Raw genomic sequence first — 18,766 nt, 5'->3', positions numbered from 1 at the left:
TCATTTGAAAATAACGAGGAGTTCAGTCGAATCATACATGGGGTTTATGCATTTTTCTGTTTGTTTATTTATTTCCATAGTGTGTCGAAAACAACAGACAGAAACAAACATCTCCACTTGATCAGTTTTAATTTGAACCACCAGAAGCACAAACCAGTGACGCTGACTTTTCGCTTACAATCCGCTAGGTGGCGGTAGTTGCCTGAAAAGTGGCTCATCAGACCGAGTGACCCTCCTCATTTCCACTGTTGTTTCCACGCTACATACAGAAGTGGAGGAAAATAACACGACATTTTTCTGCTCCGTATGATTAAAGGCGTTGTTTCAGTCGAGGTGCAGTTGCAGTTTAGAGAAAATGTCGACTTGGGCGAAGCCAACCGCAATTGTACGGAGACCGTCCGGCAATTCAAACGGAAGGTTAGCTTCTGTAGCATTAGCAGCTAGCCTGCACAGAAGCAGTGAATAAAAAGTTTGGCAAATTACGAGTGCATGTTTCTGCATCGGTTCGCACTTCTATACCTAAATTATCGTAAACACCGACTTTAAAACGGTCATTGTTGTGTTGCAGTGCTCAGCAGCTACGTCTTTTCCGGAGAGCGGCTCCGTACCCGAGCAGAGAAGAAAGAACCGAGGAGCTAAAGGACGCCCTAGACAGGTAATAGCGGCTAACTGAGGCTAACACGGCGGCTTGAACGCATGACAGAGACGCAGGATGCAGATTAGGATACAACTATAACTGCAAACTAGACTCTTTGACAGTGTTTGTTTGCTGTCTATGGAAGCCCGGTTGGTTATTGTTTTTGGAGACTGTTGTGGTGTTTTTATACACACAAATTTAACTCATTATGATTTTAGTGTGTTATTCTTTCACTAAGTTGAATAAATATGTATTTGGAGCAATATTTGCCTCAACATGTAATATTTCAACCTGAAGCTAGTCTTTAAAACATTAGAATAAATAGGATATTTTTATCCAGCAGTTTTACTAACATCTATAATAAAGACCCTCGTCACTATTAGACTTTAGACAGCTCTAATGGCACCTGCCTCATCTGGATTATTTGAACCACATGAAAACATGTACAGTGCCTATTTTACATACTTTTCCTCAGTGTTAAACATGATACATCAGAAACTCTAGCAGTTTTGAGATTTTTTTATACTTCAGAACTTTGTCTTATTTAATTATCAAATCTTTATAAGAAATGTATGCATTTAACAAGAATATATGTACTTCTGATAGTATGTATTTGGAAGTCTGTAAATAAGTAAAAAGCCTGCGGAAAAAGGCATGAGATGCTCATCAAAAGACAGTTTTTGAGACAAAATTAATACACCCCAGGAATTAGGAATGTAGTAACATTTTGTTGATTTTAAGTTGTGCCTACCTGTTTAAATGCTGCAGAGCTTTGCAAATAATAGGTATGTGTACAAACATAAAAAACTGCATAGATAGAGAGGGAATTATTTTGTCACGGTAGCATCTATATTAGTCCAAACAGAGCAACAAGATAGAGTATAAAACATGCATTTAATGGATCACTTCCAACACATTTTGCAAACAACCGGATGCAAGTAGGATGTGCAGATGGAGGGGGTGGTGAGGGGTGATTGCTTCAAGCTTAAAATTTGCAAGTTGAAACAATGCAAGAAGAAGGTGGGATGTTCCAGTAGTGTAGAAAAGTTACAATCCAGCCTTGTTTTATTAATAAAATGAGACTCTAGAAAGTGGTAGCAGGGTGGTCCTTCCACAGGATTGTTTCTTTGGGCTATTTCAAATGATCGTTTTTCAGTTTAGACCTGATACTATTTTTGCAGAAGGGGAAAACAACCAGGGGAGACATTTTAAACGTTATCCTTCCGCTCAGTGTCAACTTTTCAGTTTCCACTATTGTACCGACTGTGTGTTCGTGGACAAGTGGCTCTTCAAGGTGTGTGGTTTCTGCAGCAGTGCATGCTGCACTAGTTAGGTCGTCCCCAACAACACCTGTTGTTTTTTTTTTTTAGGTTAGCTTTAACAAATGTACGCGTCTCAAGAATTTAAGTGTGGATTCTGCAGACATTTCTACAAAAAGACTAAATAAATAAAAAAACTTTATATTTGAACTAAATAATTGGAGTCCCCAACAACATGCACCTTAATACTCACCCTATTGTGTATTCTGGTTGTATCTCCTGTTTTTTTTTTTTTTTTTAAAGGATTTTTTTTCAGCACTAGAGGCCTTTATTTTTGATAGTAGGCAGACAGGAAGGAGGGGCAAAGAGAGGGGGAGACATTTGGCAAAGGTCGCCGGGTCCTGGACTCGAACCCGGGCCGCTTCGAGGACTGTAGCGTCCGTATATGGTTGCGCACTTAACCCCTACACCACCAGCACCGTGCCCATCCCTTGTTTGTAATTGGTGGTCTAGATTTTCAATGCACATGTATCCATATAATTTCATCATGACCTCAAGACATAAATTCATAATAATCCTGCAAATTTTAAGATTTTTTGCTGTTTTTTTTTGTTTTTTTTTGTTAGTTATGAGGAACTGGAACAGCTTCAAGGTTACTCCACTAGTGTAAAGTTTGAGGCATACAAGCCTCAGCCAAGTGGTGAGACTTTCATTTTCACTATGCTACATCTTTTATATTTTTGATATGAAATTACTCATTCTTGTCCCTTAAATAACCCCCACAATCTAACTTTGCACTCTCCTCCACCCATCCTATCTCCTCCCATGTTCTTCTAAATATTTTGCAGTCCTAAACCCTCCGGTCAAAGCTGAGGTTGCCAATCCGGCTGACAGGCGTAAATCTCTTTACCAGAAGTTCTACAAGCAAGTTCAGGATGAGAGAAAGCCGGCTGATTGCGTGGTCCTCTCTGTCACCAACAAGTTCCTGTGAGTTTTTTATTTTCTAGCAGTTATTCAGAGTTTTTATGAGGCTCCTTGAATCACTGTGAGAAATCTATTGCAGTTTAGTTTTGGATGTTCTGCTCAGGGTTTTTAGCATCGCTTTTGTTAGAAGGATGTGGACATTCTGTTTTTAATCTAGCTGTTATCTTCCCAACAGATAAGATTTATTTGAATTTCTTTTAATGTTCTTATTCTTACAATAACTGTTTTTTTTAAGCTCAGAGAATTTCACTCTTGCTTAAAAGTATTTGTCATTATTGAACATATATCCTTTATATAACATTATCTTTCATATTTTTCACAACATTGGCTATTTGAAGCCAATGTGATGGGAGCTGGGTTTAAAGATGCCAGGTGGTCATAAATGAACGCATTTAATCACACATAACTTTACACTAAATGACACAATTTTCAAATGAAGAAGACAAACATAAAGTTTATGACAAATTAGGATAGCAAACTTGTAGTCCACTTTGAGCCAAACAGAAATAAATGCAGCAGAATGAAGCTTGGCACAAATCATTCAAGAAGTTAAAACGCTCACAAAAAAGCCAGGGTTGAAATATTTGAACTTGTTGCACTCTATATGTTGCATCTAATTAAGGTTTCCGGTTCCACTTCTTTCTCGGAGCAATATAACTTTTGTTTTTTTCTCTTAACACAATGTGGAACAGCAGACATTCATATCAAACACAAACTATTTAATCTTTCAACCATCCCCACACAGAAAAACTACAATGGTTCAGACTAGTAATTGCCACTGATTTTGGAACATAAACAGTTTTTATGTTTGGACATCTACATCATAATTTTCTTATGTTAACATATAAACGCCGTAGGGACATCTTGTTGACTCGCTTTGTGTCTGATCGGTACTTATTGTTTTATTTCAAATTTCAGCATTTATTCTGAAGAATTTAAACACTTTCCTGTTTTTTTAGAGAAACGGATTTTTCTCCGCTGTCATACAAACATACAAATAAGTCCCCAAAAACACCAAACATTTCACATTTAAACTTAAATCTCTTTGTTGGTGCCTGTTGGATCGCTGTGTAGCCATCAGACAGGTAAGTCTTCATTTGCTTTGAATACAGTGACAGTTTAAAAAGTTTTCTATTCCAGGGTTTGCAAATCAGAACACAAGGGTTTTCCAACTCTGCGGTTCCATGACAGCCTGTGCCCCCATTTTATTGTACAACTTAGACACTCTCACTTATAACATTTTCATGACATTCACATGTAGGACCTCGGGGGTGGGCGCACTCAGTGGCATCAAGAGGGAGGATATCCCAGTAGCCTAACCTCTGGTGCCTGCGCTCACCTCTAAGGGTATAATTGCATGTAGACACTGAGGGTTCAGAGTGTGTGTGTGGGGGGGTGGCAGCAGACCCTCTTCCCCACCGTTTTTTTTCTTTTTAAATGCACACTACAACAACACGCGTCAACACCACATTTGAGCTGGCGGAGGCAGGCTTGGGGTCTTTTCACACCCCCGTTCGCTATTTCCCATCTGTGGTCGGAGGCCGGGAGAAAGAGTGGGCCCTCTAGTCGGGTCTGGGTTGGGGGTCGGGTCTTGGGGATTGTCTGGTGCTGGGGCTGGCGTTTCGGCTCTCTCGGGATCGCTTGGGTTCCCTTGGATCTCGGCCCCTGGTTTTGGGCCCTGGTCTGCCGGCTGGGGGGGTGCTGGGCTCCGGCAGGCGGGTCTTAGCCGGCGTTGATTGGGATGTGGCCCCGCTTTGGTGGAGGGGCTGGCCGGCTGGACTGCTTGGGGCGTCCCCGGGGTTTGGGGGTGGAGTTGGTGGGGTGCCCGGTAACTGGGGCCGCCGTGGCCTTCTTCCACTGCTTCCTTCTGTGGTTCTGGCCCATGGTCGGGCGCCGAGCTGCGGTTGGCACTCGGGTGGGTGGGGCGGCAGAGCATGTCTTGTGACTGCACCGGGGCGGCAGGCGGGTTGTGCTTGGCCTGGAGCGGTTGGCCTGCATGGCCTAGGTACCCGGCTGGTGCATGTATCCCTTTCGTGGACTAGTGAGCTGGGGCTGCTGGCGCTGTCTGGGGGGGTTGGGCGGGCTTGGAGGTGTGCTGCTCTGCTGGCTGTTGTGTTCGGGGGGGGGATCGGGGCTGGGGGGTGGCGTGGAGGGGCTGCAGCCTGTGGGTAGGGTGTGGGGTCACTGGCGTTTGGATCGGCTGGGCGGCGATGGTGGAGCTGAGCTGGATAGTGTTTCTCCCTGGGCGGTCGTTGCAGTGGCAGTGATGTAGTGTTTTTTGTGGCTGAGGGGGGCGTGGTTGGGGACACTGGCCCTGGGTGCCTGCCTCTGGCCGGGGACTTCTTGGTGGATGAGTTTGTCCTGTCATGGTGCGGGGTTGGGGGTCCTGTTGTAGGTGCGGTGCTCGGTGGGGTCTGCCCTGTTGTGCCAGTGGGCGGGGGTGGCGTTGCGCGGGGCCCTTGCCTTGCCGTTGCGGCGCGCTGTTTGGTGGGGGAGTGGGGTGCGGCGGGGGTTCTTAGAGCGGGCCTGTGTATGGAGCTTGCGCTGTGTTGGTGTGGCTTCATCGGCTTCTCGGCCGTTCACCTGTGGGGTTGTGTCCCTGTGGGCGAGGGGATTTGTGGTGCTTGGGGGGGGGGGGGGTGTGTTCGATATCGGTGTCCTTGTTGGGGGTGGCCCTGTGGGGCGGTTCTTGTTGGGGTTCACTGGGGGTGGGAGACTCATGGGGTTGGGATCAGAGCTTATTGGGGGGTCGGGACTGCTCCGTCTTGGGGCGGCTCCAGTTGGCGGGCTGGTTTGAGCCATATGGACCCCTCTTTTGTACATACGATATCTCCGGAGGTGGATGGGGGTTGTTGGGGACCGGGTTCGGGGCGGGAGCCAGGCCGGGGTCGCCCGGGTCTGGGCGGTGCCGGCGCTGTCTGCCTGTCTCTCCCCTTTTTCCCTTTTGCCCCATCACTCTCTTTTTTGAGCTTCTTTTTTTCCTTTTCATTTCAGTCTCCGTGTCCGTAACAATTGAAATATTCCCAAATAAGTTTATAATAAAGTTTCTTTTATAAATATCAAGCAGAGCTTTTAAAGCTCCGCCTGTGAAAGTAAATCTGATGGGCAATTTATTGGCACTCAGACAACAATTCTGAGCGCTACTGTGCCGGACAGGACACGTTAAAAAAAACAAAAACTATCTGTTCTTTACCAGGTTGTGAAGCGTTTTTTAAATCTCAGTTCACGCGTAGAAAAACACAACAGATTAAACACTACCATTTATTGGACAATAATGAAACCACATTAGAAAAGCTGGGAGTGAAAAATTAAGTGAACTCTCCTCTAAATAAATTCTTGCTGCATTTCACAGGATTGAAGATGCATCGATTAACTGATCATCATCAGTGTAAGTTTTAGCAGTTTGCTTTGTGTGTTAACACATTGCTAAGGCAGAGACCTCAGCAGTGACCTTTGAAAGAAAGATTATTTACAAATGGAAAACATTTAGGACAGCTGTCAGTTTTCCAGGTAGCAGCAAAATTCAGCCCAATGAGTAGAGCATGCAATCCTCAGAGAGGCAAAATCCTATTGGGTCCATATCAGGCTCTACAGGCCTCAGTTAGCATTAAAGTAGTGTTGATGGCGAAAGCTTCTCTCTGACCAGAACATAGCAGCAAGACTTAGGTTTGCAAAGCTGCATCTGAGTAAAGCACAAGACTTGAATAATGTCTTTATGGACCGATGACACTAAAGTAGAGATGTTTGACCATAAAGCAAAAAGCCATGTCTGGAAAACAACACAAACCTCAACCAACTGTCAAGCACGGTGGTGGAGTAATGATAATTTGGACTTGTTTTGCAGCCAGGATTTAGACTTCTTGCAGTCCTTAAGTCGACCGTGAACTCCTCTTTCTAACAAAGTATTCTAGAGTCAAAGGTGAGGCGATTTGTCCGACACCTGAAGCTTGGCCCAAACTGGATGATTAACAGCACAAGGATCCCAAACACTGCAGCAAATCTCCTACAGAATCACTGAAAACGAAAAAAAACTTCAAGGTGTTGCAGTCACCTAGGCAAAGTCCTGTCCTCGATGTTATTAAAATACGTGGTGGGACATTCAGAGGGCTATGCAGAAACACATGTTGGCAAACCTCAATTAGGTGAAGCCACTTTAAAAACAAGAATGGATCTATTAAACACCATCACTGCTAAAGGTGGTTTTAAAAGCTGTTGGATCATAGGGTGGACTTGGTTTCAGTCTCAGCTCTTCCATTGTATCTTCATCTTTGTTGAATAAAGCAAGAACAGGGTGCAATCTGTGTTTTTTATAAACTTACGGTCTGATTTAGAAAATTTCAGAACCTGGTAAAGACCAGATCATTGTTTATGTACAGGAGTTTAATTAATTATACAGTAGAAATGGGGTGTACTTTTTTTGTTTTGTTTTTTAATCCAAAGGTTTTTTAGCAAAACCCCAAAAACTAGATGCATTACTACATGAAAAATGCACTGAACACAAATAAAATAATCTAAGTTATGTAACAATAACACCAGTAACCATGCTATGTTCAAAGTTTTAAATGTTGTTCCTTGGCTGTTTTTTTGGTTGGGGGTGACGGTACATAATGTCACCCCCAACCAAAACATGCTTCAGGACTCTTCCACACAACATTGCTTGATAGAAAAACTTTGTATTTATTCTGTGAATTTTTTTAATTTATATTGTTTTTGCCACCAAACACCACATTCAACAAAATGGCTTTAAAAATGCAAAGAATCAGATCCCCACTAAAATCATTTCATAGTTTATGATGGAATTTTTCTCATTTACTGAATCCTTCAATCACACAACAACAAACTCACTAATAAGGCAGTCTAAATACCTGCAGTCTGACGGTAGAAACATTTTCACGTTTCCCAAAATAATGACCGCAGCAGGAGCAGCATTGTTCACACAGGAAACATTTTCTGGAGAATGGGTGGAATATTTGACCTTTTGACTTTTTCAGATGTTTCTTGCAACACACTTTGCAATGATTTCTGCTAAAAATGGAAATGAGAAGTTGGTCGATAGAATTTCTTATTTGGATTAAAATACACTCGCTGACAAAGTCAAACACACAGAATTAATGGTCCAATTTGGACATCATTTGGTATAGATAATTTATTTGCAAGGTGCGGTTGTGTCTAGAACAGATACCAGAAGACATAAGTGGAAGGATAGTGTTAACAGGCAGTTAAACATCATTATGGTTGCACTCAGGTAATTGTACTGCCAAAACGGTATACGATAGTTGTATTAAATAATATTCTCAAATACACTACCCGCAGGGATATTTGGCTTCTGGGTGAAATTTATGGAAGTTCACACAGCAGTGATATATCATGAAAGTATAGCATTAAAGTAGAAGCATACGATATTGATTTACTAATCTGAAACTTATTGCAGCTTATTGAAGCTTATTGCAGCACAAGCCAACAACAGTGGTGGGCATACCACAACAGAAAATGTCAATGTCTCATTAACGCTTCATGTGATCTTGAGCATTAATTACAGCTTGATGACGTCTCATGCTGTTCACAAGTTGACTGATTGTCTGCTGAGGCATGGCATCCAACTCTTTTTGAAGGTCGGCCCACAGGTCATTGAGGTTCTGGGGTACAGAGTTACGAGCCTCTAGACAGCAACTCGGCTGATCCCGTAGGTTTTCTATAGGATTAAGGTCTGGAGAAGATGTAGACCACACCATTGGAGGTACCCCAGTCTCCAGCAGCTGTTCCTTGCTGTTTTGACCTAGATGAGCTGGAGTATTGATGCCCGTGAAGAGGAAATTAGGCCCATGTTCATGCAGGGGTACAATGACTGGATTAGTGATGTTATTTAGGTAGTATAGGCTTGTCACTGTAACATTCACAAAGCGTAGGGCAGTTCTATACAGACTACACACCTGCCCACACTGTAACACCACCACCAAAGACAGACCATTCTCTGTAAACTTGATAGATGGTTGCTGTTTATCTGGCACCAGCAGCCATGCTACGTTCAAAATCACGTGAATCCCCTTTCTCCTCCATTCTAATGGGGCTTGTTTTAACTCCATCAAGTTGTCTTCAAGATTCTACATTCTTAAATACATTGAATTGCTGTCATGGGATTGGCTAATTCAGTATTTGTGGCACCGAGCCATTAAACTGGTGGTTCTAAAAAAGTGGCCAGTCATAGAGAACATCATATACTTCCCATTATCACTCAGATCTACACAACATTAAATGATTGCTTACACATTTTATATCTGGAAAAAGTCCTAGTCATCATCTGAAACTCAAAAAATAGTTGTTTTTTTTTGTCTTTGTTTATTTAAAAAAACATTTTAGCTAAAGAAATATCTCTCTCTACACCTCAAAAATGGTTCTTGTATATGCCATCTAATTAACTCAACACAGAAAAGCCTAGTTAACAAAGTGTTTCTCTTCCTCTCAAAGGGATTACCCCAAATCGCTAAGCCAGTGCTTGCAGGAGCGTGGCCTGTCAGTGGAAATGCTCTACCTTCAAGCGGAATCGGGCCTGACCCGGGCCCTGCAGGATGTCCGAGCAGTTGGCTCCCCGTTATGTATACTGGTGGAGCAGAAAAACATAGCTCTGTCCTCCTGCACTGTTATCATATTCTCAGAGTCCCTCAAAAGTAAGTTCGTACCCCTCGTGATCCTTTAAGCCTCCCTAAAACATGTGCATTGCAACCCTCGGTTCTTTACAGGGCACTATGTGATTTACGCTTTGGGATTTTACAACACCCATTTTGACAAAGACTCTTTCCATTTGAACCAAAAAACCGCATATTGCGCTTTCAACATTTACATATAAAGTTACATAAAGCTTGCATATTTTACCTATAAATTGCTGCATTACATTTAGGGCTTTAAAATTAACAAATCATTTTAAAGAGGTACTAAAACTCAACTCTGAATCAAATACACATCATTAGCAAACTTTTAGTAAAATAGCCTCTTGTTCTCTTTGAGAAATAAAAAACGCGACAAAACACTAAATGCAAACTCGGAAGTCTAGCAAAAAATAAACTTATACAACTGTGTCAAAGACGGGTCATTTGTTCTTTTTTGGCTAAAGCCGAGGGGGGTTTACTTTTGTCAAAACCTTCACATTATGACAGGAATTAACTGTATAGGTTATTTTAGCGGGTATTGAACATGTCAGCATTTTTCTCAGTAAATATATACACTGTTCAAAAAAATAAAGGGAACACTAAAACAACACATCCTAGATCTGAATTAATGAAATATTCTCATTGAATACTTTGTTCTGTACAAAATTGAATGTGCTGACAACAAAATCACACAAAAATCATCAATAGAAATCAAATTTATATAACCAAGGGAGGCCTGGATTTGGAGTCTCACACAAAATTAAAGCCAACTCCTGGACAGTCTGTGGTGCAACGTGACGTTGGTGGATGGAGCAAGACATGATGTCCCAGATGTGCTCAATCAGATTCAGGTCTGGGGAATGGGCGGGCCAGTCCATAGCTTCAATGTCTTCATCTTGCAGGAACTGCTGACACACTCCAGCCACATGAGGTCTAGCATCGTCCTGCATTAGGAGGAACCCAGGGCCAACCGCACCAGCATATGGTCTCACAAGGGGTCTGAGGATCTCATCTCGGTACCTAATGGCAGTCAGGCTACCTCTAGCGAGCACACGGAGGGCCATGTGGCCCTCCAAAGAAATGCCGCCCCACACCATTACTGACCCACTGCCAAACCGGTCATGCTGGAGGATGTTGCAGGCAGCAGATCGCTCTCCACGGTGTCTCCAGACTCTGTCATGTCTGTCACATGTGCTCAATGTGAACCTGCTTTCATCTGTGAAGAGCACAGGGCGCCAGTGGCAAATTTACCAATCCTGGTGTTCTCTGGCAAATGCCAAGCGTCCTGCACGGTGTTGGGCTGTGAGCTCAACCCTCATTTGTGGACGTCAGGACCTCATACCATCCTCATGGAGTTGGTTTCTAACCGTTTGTGCAGACACATGCACATTTGTGGCCTGCTGGAGGTCATTTTGCTGGGCTCTGGCAGTGCTCCTCCTGTTTCTCCTTGCACAAAGGTGGAGGTAGCGGTCCTGCTGCTGGGTTGTTGTCCTCCTACGGTCTCCTCCACGTCTCCTGGTGTACTGGCCTGTCTCCTGGTAGCACCTCCAGGCTCTGGACACTACGCTGACAGACACACCAAACCTTCTTGCCACAGTTCGCATTGATGTGCCATCCTGGATGAGCTGCACTACCTGAGCCACTTGTGTGGGTTGTAGAGTCCGTCTCATGCTACCACGAGTGTGAAAGCACCACCACCATTCAAAAGTGACCAAAACATCAGCCAGAAAGCATCGGTACTGAGAAGTGGTCTGTGGTCCCCACCTGCAGAACCACTCCTTTATTGAGTGAGTCTTGCTAATCGCCAAAGATTTCCCCCTGTTGTCTTTTCCATTTGAACAACAGATGTGAAACTGATTGTCAATCAGTGTTGCTTCCTAAGTGGACAGTTTGATTTCACAGAAGTTTGATTTACTTGGAGTTATTTTGTGTTGTCTAAGTGTTCCCTTTATTTTTTTGAGCAGTGTATTTAAAATATTTCAATGGACATGAACATTCACACCAGATGTCAGTAACAACCCAAGTAATCCAGAGATAAAGAAATGCAAACAAATGTCATTAAATTTGTGTAATGAAATGCATTTCATACAGGAAATGAGTTCCAAATACATGGAAAAAAAAAATGATGTGCAGAAAGTCATTGAAAGCAAAGAGCTGAAATCTGTCAGTATTTAGAAAGCAATCCTGCTTTAAGTGTGCGTTTTTAATATAGGCTAGTTTTATATTAACTGATGGCCTATAAGTAGTTTTCTCATTATCTTACTCTTGGTGGTACAAAGAGTGGTACAGTTGGTAAAAGCAAATAGATGTTAGCTAAAAAGTCTTATTGTTGCAAAACATACTAAGGCCAATAGTTACAACTGCATTTCTTAACTTGTAAATAGTGTAGTAAGTGTTGGAGCCATAATCTGGAAAAGCAGAATATTAGATTAAACCAACCACAGCCATGTGCTCCTTGTAAGATTTCTGACAGAAGAGTCAAAATAATAATTAAGAGTCGGGCAAGAGCCCAGGAACACTTGCAGAGAGCTTCAGAAAGACCAGGAAAGGTAAAGGCAGGTAAAGTTTTTCCTATGAAAACAGTGTAATTCACTCAATTGTAATGACCTATATGCACACTCACTGCACAAGTCTCCACTGCTGAAGAAAAACTATATTAAAGCTTGTTTTAAGTTTGCTGCAGAAGATTTAAAAAAGCCAGTGAAATCCTGGGAGAATATACACCACCGGTCAAAAGTTTTAGAAACCCTTTCTCATTTAATTTCTTTATGTTTATGACTATGTACATTGTATGTAGAGTCTCACTGAAGGCATCAAAACCGTAAATGAACACACATGGACATCACCCCAAAAACACCATTGTGGCAGACTTCATATACCTGAAGGACTGATGAATGGAGCAATGTACATGAAAACTTAATAAGAATCTGAAGATTGAACCAGCAAGAATTTCCAGGCATAGCAGTAGGCTTTTCGACACTACCAAGGAAAGTCTTGATTGATTTCACAAAAAGAACTTTTAGAATGGCCCGGTCAATCACCTGACTTGTATCTAATCAGAAATTACCGAAAAAAAAAGATCAGAGTGCACAGAAAGGACCCCCTGAACATTCAAGAGTTAAAGAACATTTATGTGGAAGAATGGGTCAAAATTACACCAGAGCAATGGATGTTACTAGTTTCATTTTCCTCATTGCAGGTTTTTCTTTGTGTGTGTGCTGCACCTGTATTGTTGCCAACAATCATTTTAATGGAAATATTAGAAATATATTTGCTGAGAAAAACGTTAATGTGCTCAATACTTACCCGCAGTATATTTATTATAACTTGCTAAATCTGTTTTCATTAACAGTTGAAAGACCTAATGTTAAAGGTTTTGTGAGGGGGGCAAATGACCCAGTCAACTGAAACACGACTCAGGTTTCCAGTTACTTTCCACTTAGTTGTTCAGTGGCATTTGATGCCATTTTCAAAATCTGAAACTGACATTCACTTTCAGTACCCCATGCACCACCAGTCTGCATACAAATATGAAACCCTCATAAAGCAAGAGCACCATAGTAGCGTGACAGAGTAAAGAAAATTAGCCTAAACTTGCCACAAGAAATAAGGAAATTTGGGTTGGATAATTATTTGTCTTTATAACGACGCTTATGGCGTTGGAAATCCTGTTTATTTTTATTGAAATTGTTACACCTTTGTAAGGAAAATGCATTAACAGCTTATTCTGTTATGGACTGTTTGGTGTTTATTTGATTTTTATGGTGAAGTTTGAAGAAATGAGGCATGTTGTCAATTTAACAACTTATTAATTTAACAAACATGGGCTTTAGCAGTGTGTTGGAGAACCCTAAACCACCACAGCAGCCTGGCACCTCTCATGCTGGGCACCAGCTTGGTCACGCAGTGCTGTGGGATGCCATTGTATTCCCCAACCAGCATTTGTCGCAGGTCACCCAGGTGGTAGTGTTTGTCACACTGGCATGAACAGCACGCCCAAGCTAATGAAAGTTTTCAGTAGAGTTGAGGTCAGGACTGCAGGCAGGCTTCTCTGCCTTTTTCGAACACATACTCCGCTGCTTAAGACACACATTTTCCTTACCAATGTGGCACCATTTAGGGGAAATACAGACTTTTAATGGTATACCATTTAATGTCAAGAAGCAATATTATATGAAAAAGAAAATGATTGAACAAACACAAGTTTATCATTTGCACCAAACCTACATACCAAACTTTTAAACTTTCACTTTCAACACAAAAGTAAGAGAGACTTTTGCCTCCAAATTTCTCCGATTAAATAATCAACATTAACATAAGCTAACAAAAAGGCGTTTCACACCCATGAAACAGTTTTTCACCCACATAGGACTACTGCTTACCTCAAAATGGTAACAATTATAGCACAATGTTCAGTAGACACATTCTGATTTTTGATGAGTAGATCATCTAGTTATAACCAAAAACACTTCAGAAAACATGGTGTTAAATCACCCAAAATGGATTCAACAATTCAGTAATTTGCCATTGAGTTGGCGATGATTTTTGGCACATTAAAATGTGTTACCTTGTTGGTCCTTAATGACTAGATGAAACGGCTAAATGCATTGTCAAAAACTGAATTTTCTGAAAATGCACAATGCAAAACTGCAAAAGAAATACATTTCCCACCATTTACACCCTCCACAGCGCTACCCATTCCTAGAAGACCTAATCTCAAACTTCAAGTGTTTTAAACTCAAATTAATCTATTAACTAAACAAGTAATGAAAAACAAAATCCATCTCAGTACGATGGGAAAAAAATTAACTTTAACATTCCCATTTTCCTCCCAGTCCATCGCAACATGCCTAAAGACCAGGCTCTGGACTTTGTCCAAGCTGAGTACAGTCGTGGACTTCTTAAAGAGACTTCACCAAGGGATCCTGCAGATATTGCTGCGCAGGCATCTCAGCTGCTAGATGACTTTCTGGATCGAGAAAAAATTGCACGGCACACGGTTCCCTCCGAAACCCGACATCTCCTTACGCTGTTGGCCGAGGGGGTGCATTTGTATATTGAGGAGTTGGAAACCATCTCGGAGTACATCGCTTCCCGGCAGGACCATTTGCAAGGTGAAACTCTGTTGATTGATTCCAGGTCTTGTACGTTGTCTGAACAAACTGTTGACCTTTACGCTCCTGGTTATCTTTTTTCAGCTCTGGCCTTAGATGATGAGGATGATAAGGGGAACATGATTCCCCCAGGATTGGGTAAACCACCTCCTCTGCTCCCTACCCCACCTGGACCAACACAGCCTCAGTCTGCCTCTGTAGCAGGTTCTATTGGGGAGCGCTCCCCACCTGCATCTGTAGGTCTCCTGCCGACACCAGGTTAGGACTGCAAGCAGCCGCCTCTTATTTTACTGAATGTCGATACAGTAAATAAATACTGGCAATAACTTGCTGAGCCTTTCAGGGACACTGGTTTAACTTTCTCACTATCGTCTTACAACTGTAAATGTTTTGTGTTACAGAGAAAGTAGCATAAACTTGTTTGTTCTTGGTTTTTAAAATGTTTTACACATGAAAATCTGAACAGTGGTGTGTGTTTGTGTTTAGACCCACTGAGCCAGTACTGTTGTTGGCAAATAGTTTGGTTCAGTTACAGCTGTGGGTCTTTAGTGGATTGTCTCATCTCCATGGGAAAAGAAAGGTTCCACTAACAGGTTTTCTTCCAGGATTGGCCTGGATTTAACTCTGTCAATCATCTTCCCATAATCTCTGACTAGGTTCCCTAGTTCTTCTGAAGAAAAACATCCTCACAGCATGATGCTGCCACCAACATGTTTCACCAAGCAAACTGCCAACAGGACTTGACTTTTTCCTTCAACTCTTCCATTAAGGCCAGAGTTGTGGATGACTGCAATCAGCAGATCCGCTTAAGTTGTTAATCCCTGCAGCTCATCCAGTTACCATTGGCCTCTTGGCTGCCTCTTTGATTAATGCTCTCTTTGCTCACCCTGTCAGTTTAGGTGGCTTGTCTTGTCTTGGTAGGTCTGCAGGTGGTCCATCGTCTCTCCATTTTCAGATGATGAATTGAACAGAGGTCTGGGAGATGTTCAAAGCTTGGGGTATTGTTTTAGAACCAAACCCAACATTCTCATTGACCTGTCTATGTTCTGTGGTCTTCATGATGCTGTTTGTTCTCTAATGTTCTCTAACAAATGTCTGAAGCATTCATAGAACAGCTGGATTCATACTGAGACTTAATTAACTACAGATGGACTGTATTTACCAATTTTGTGACAAAATGGGAAAACAAATTCATGTTATGACCACTAGGTACTGTATGTTTCTTTATAATAAGTTTAACATCTTTTCATTCCTATGTTCTTAAACATTTTCCTTCTCAGGCACTTTCACCAAAACCAAACCTCCGCCACTCCTCTCTTTGCATCGGTCTCCTCCTGGTATGTCACTGGGACCCCCAGGTTCTCGGGTTCCCCCCTCACTCGATCCATACGGTGCTCCAGGTCTGTCTCGAGGACCCCTGCTCCACCACACTCCTTCACTCTATCCGGGCCTTAGGGCCCCGATCAGGCCCAGGGTGGGCCCTCCTACCTTAAAGGGTTCTCGTCCTCCTCTTCTTTCAACGCCAGGTGAGTCATTTCATTTGAGATCTCTGGCCTTTCAGACCAGCTAACTGCAGGATAGATTTTAAGGTTAGTTGCAAATATTACTAAAATCATTTTACATCTTTTCAGGTGGCCCCCATCCCCGGCTGAGTGGACCACGACACTGAAGACCGGTGTTATAATATATAGAGCGTTTTAGCATTTCAGACAACTTTAGAGCAGGACTCTCCTGCTTGAGTTTCTTTTCCTATTAAAAAATAAAACAATGTAAATATAATATGGATATTTTCATGTTCACTTTATAATGTCTATCTTTCAGTTTGCAGATTAAAAATTGCAATTGCTGCAAACAGTCCTTTTATGTTTACTTATCTGTCTGCTGTGTTATTTTCTTCCGATGAAGGAGCTTCAAACGTAACGAGAAGAGTGGAGGTAACTAAAAATGTTGCTCTTTGTGACACGGGAAATAATTATGCTAAGTTTACTTAGCTGCAAATATTTCTGATATATTGCATTTTAATTCATTTCTGATGCATTGCATGTTATTTTTTTATATAAAACTGAGTTGAAGCTGTAAATTATCAGCACTTTGCCACCCATCGTCTTTATTACTGCCGCTGTGGAAGGAGAGGTTAGACGTCTATGGACTCTAACACTGGTTCTGTTGGTGCCACTGGACAGAAAACTTCACACTCTGCACACCTTAAAGAGAACACCTGTTAAAAGCATATTTTTGTTAAACTTCTTATTTGTTCTGTATTGCTGCTGGTGATTAATTCCTGTACATGGTGTAATTATTTTAGATGTAAATAATGAGTCTCTGAATGTTTTTGTTGAAGTGCAGCTGTATTAAAGTTCATGTTGGGAGGATAAAAAGTCTTAAAGTGCTTCCGTGTTTAGTTTAGAAATGGAGAACTTTGTCATCTTCAAACTATTAAAAATTGCATTTATGTAACTAACACTTTGTTAGCCAATATTCTGCATTAATAATTTTTTTTAGTAAAAGGTAACTGACGTACCAGCAGAACCTCAAATAAAATCCTTTCATTTCTTTTGTTTTTCTTGGCTGTTAACGTTATTGGGCCGAAGACATTGATTTGAGGTTAAGGAAATTTCTGCATCTCTGCTCTATTTAAATTATTTAAAGATTTAGGATTTGTTTTCTCTGGAAAACTCATCGTTCCTCCATTTGATCTGAATCAGAGTCCAAACACAGATGTGGCAATAAACTGAATACAGGTGGTAACAAAAAGTCCAACATCACTATCCAGGCCAGTCACTGTTTTTAGTAGAAATTAGATATCTGTTGCAAATAATGTACTAGTGGCTGTTGGTAGAGTAACCGAAAACAGCTGCGCTGCTTGTTCGGTAATCAAATCATTACTTGTAAGGGACATGGGAATAGAAATATCTTCTTTTGTCCCGCACTGAGGAAATTTAGGTGCATCAGCAGCAAAGTGACAGGCAAATGGAAGCATGCAGAAACAAAAAAAGGTAGCAAAAATAAAACAAAGACTTCACAGTCAGGTGAAATGTACAACTAACACACTCAGATTCCAAGAAATGTGTATCTGAGTGAAATCATTTAAACATGTACAAACTGTTCTCTGTGTATTTATGCAGAAACAAGAATATGGAAAACTGCAAATAATAGCAGGGAAATAACTTAGTTTGTTGGGAGCGGTGATGGACGGATCTGCCTAACTGGAATATCGGTCAATCCGATCAGACAAGCCTGCAAGCAGGAACCCTTTGCTCTCTAAGAAAACATAAAACCAGACTAAAGTTTCTTCAGTCAAGTGGATCTAAAACTGAATTATTCTGACTCCAGGACCGATTTGACATAAACCAAAGACCACATTCAAGGAAATGAACTTCATACCAACTAGGAAACATGGAGGTGGAAGTGTCATGGTGTGGGGATGCTTTGCTGCAGCTGGACCTTGCCAGCTCACCATCATGGAACCCAACCTACCTGTGTAACCATCGGTAAATTAATGAAAGCTGAAGCAGAATTGGACCCTGCTACATGACAATGACTCCAAGGATACCATTAAATCCAACAAGGATTCGCTGAGAAATAGGAAATAGAAAGTTCAAGTCAAAGCCTAGATCTTGATCATTAATTTGCATGAAACCCCATTTGAGTGGGACATGTTTCTCAGACCGATGTCGGAGATTCCAGATGGATGCAAGATGCGTCACACTGAAGGTATTTTAAACCAAGAATGCTAAAACTTTTTATTTGGGTCTAGGATGTCCTAACTTTTTTCTCAGCCAGAAAACACATTTTGTTGATATCTTCTGTTTAATGAATAGAACAAGGTTACATTTTGGAATGATACAATGTGCAAACACTTTATTAATGAAGATATAATGGGGTGTCCTAATTTGTTCACAACTTTATACCGTACACAAAAAATGATGATTGTGGAAAAGTATATTAAACATAATAAAACATCAACATTTGGTAAAAAGAGATCAGGAGAACCCATTAGATGTTCAGCTGTGGAGCATTTAACTGCTGTGATGAAGAAAACAAGTAGTTTCTGTCGATTTAAAACCAAAGACCCAAAATAATCTGCCCTGCAGGACTTCTGTGTGCCTGAACAGAAATGAATAAACT

The 18,766-nt window shown here is 41.5% G+C and overlaps 1 protein-coding gene across 1 annotated transcript; it reads left to right on the top strand.

The window, feature by feature from the left end:
• The first annotated feature begins 197 nt into the window (after positions 1-197).
• si:ch211-216l23.2 (uncharacterized protein LOC565061 homolog) lies at positions 198-17,191 on the top strand. Its single transcript, XM_047380746.1, has 9 exons — positions 198-417; positions 569-655; positions 2,523-2,596; positions 2,745-2,883; positions 9,346-9,545; positions 14,360-14,638; positions 14,723-14,896; positions 15,919-16,164; positions 16,270-17,191. The coding sequence occupies exons 1-9, from the start codon at positions 356-358 to the stop codon at positions 16,305-16,307; spliced, it is 1,299 nt and encodes a 432-aa protein (XP_047236702.1). The 5' UTR covers positions 198-355; the 3' UTR covers positions 16,308-17,191.
• Positions 17,192-18,766: the final 1,575 nt, after the last annotated feature.

Source organism: Girardinichthys multiradiatus, chromosome 2 (genome assembly GCF_021462225.1).
Source record: "Girardinichthys multiradiatus isolate DD_20200921_A chromosome 2, DD_fGirMul_XY1, whole genome shotgun sequence".
Taxonomy (NCBI): domain Eukaryota; kingdom Metazoa; phylum Chordata; class Actinopteri; order Cyprinodontiformes; family Goodeidae; genus Girardinichthys; species Girardinichthys multiradiatus.
This window is presented reverse-complemented; position numbering and strand designations above follow the sequence as displayed.

Bases quoted from the DNA above. Each gene is read 5' to 3' on its own strand.
- si:ch211-216l23.2 (XM_047380746.1), top strand. From the start codon at position 356: ATGTCGACTTGGGCGAAGCCAACCGCAATTGTACGGAGACCGTCCGGC. The intron at 418-568 runs GTTAGCTTCTGT...GTTGTGTTGCAG, and splicing joins TCCGGCAATTCAAACGGAAG to TGCTCAGCAGCTACGTCTTT. The intron at 14,639-14,722 runs GTGAAACTCTGT...ATCTTTTTTCAG, and splicing joins CCGGCAGGACCATTTGCAAG to CTCTGGCCTTAGATGATGAG.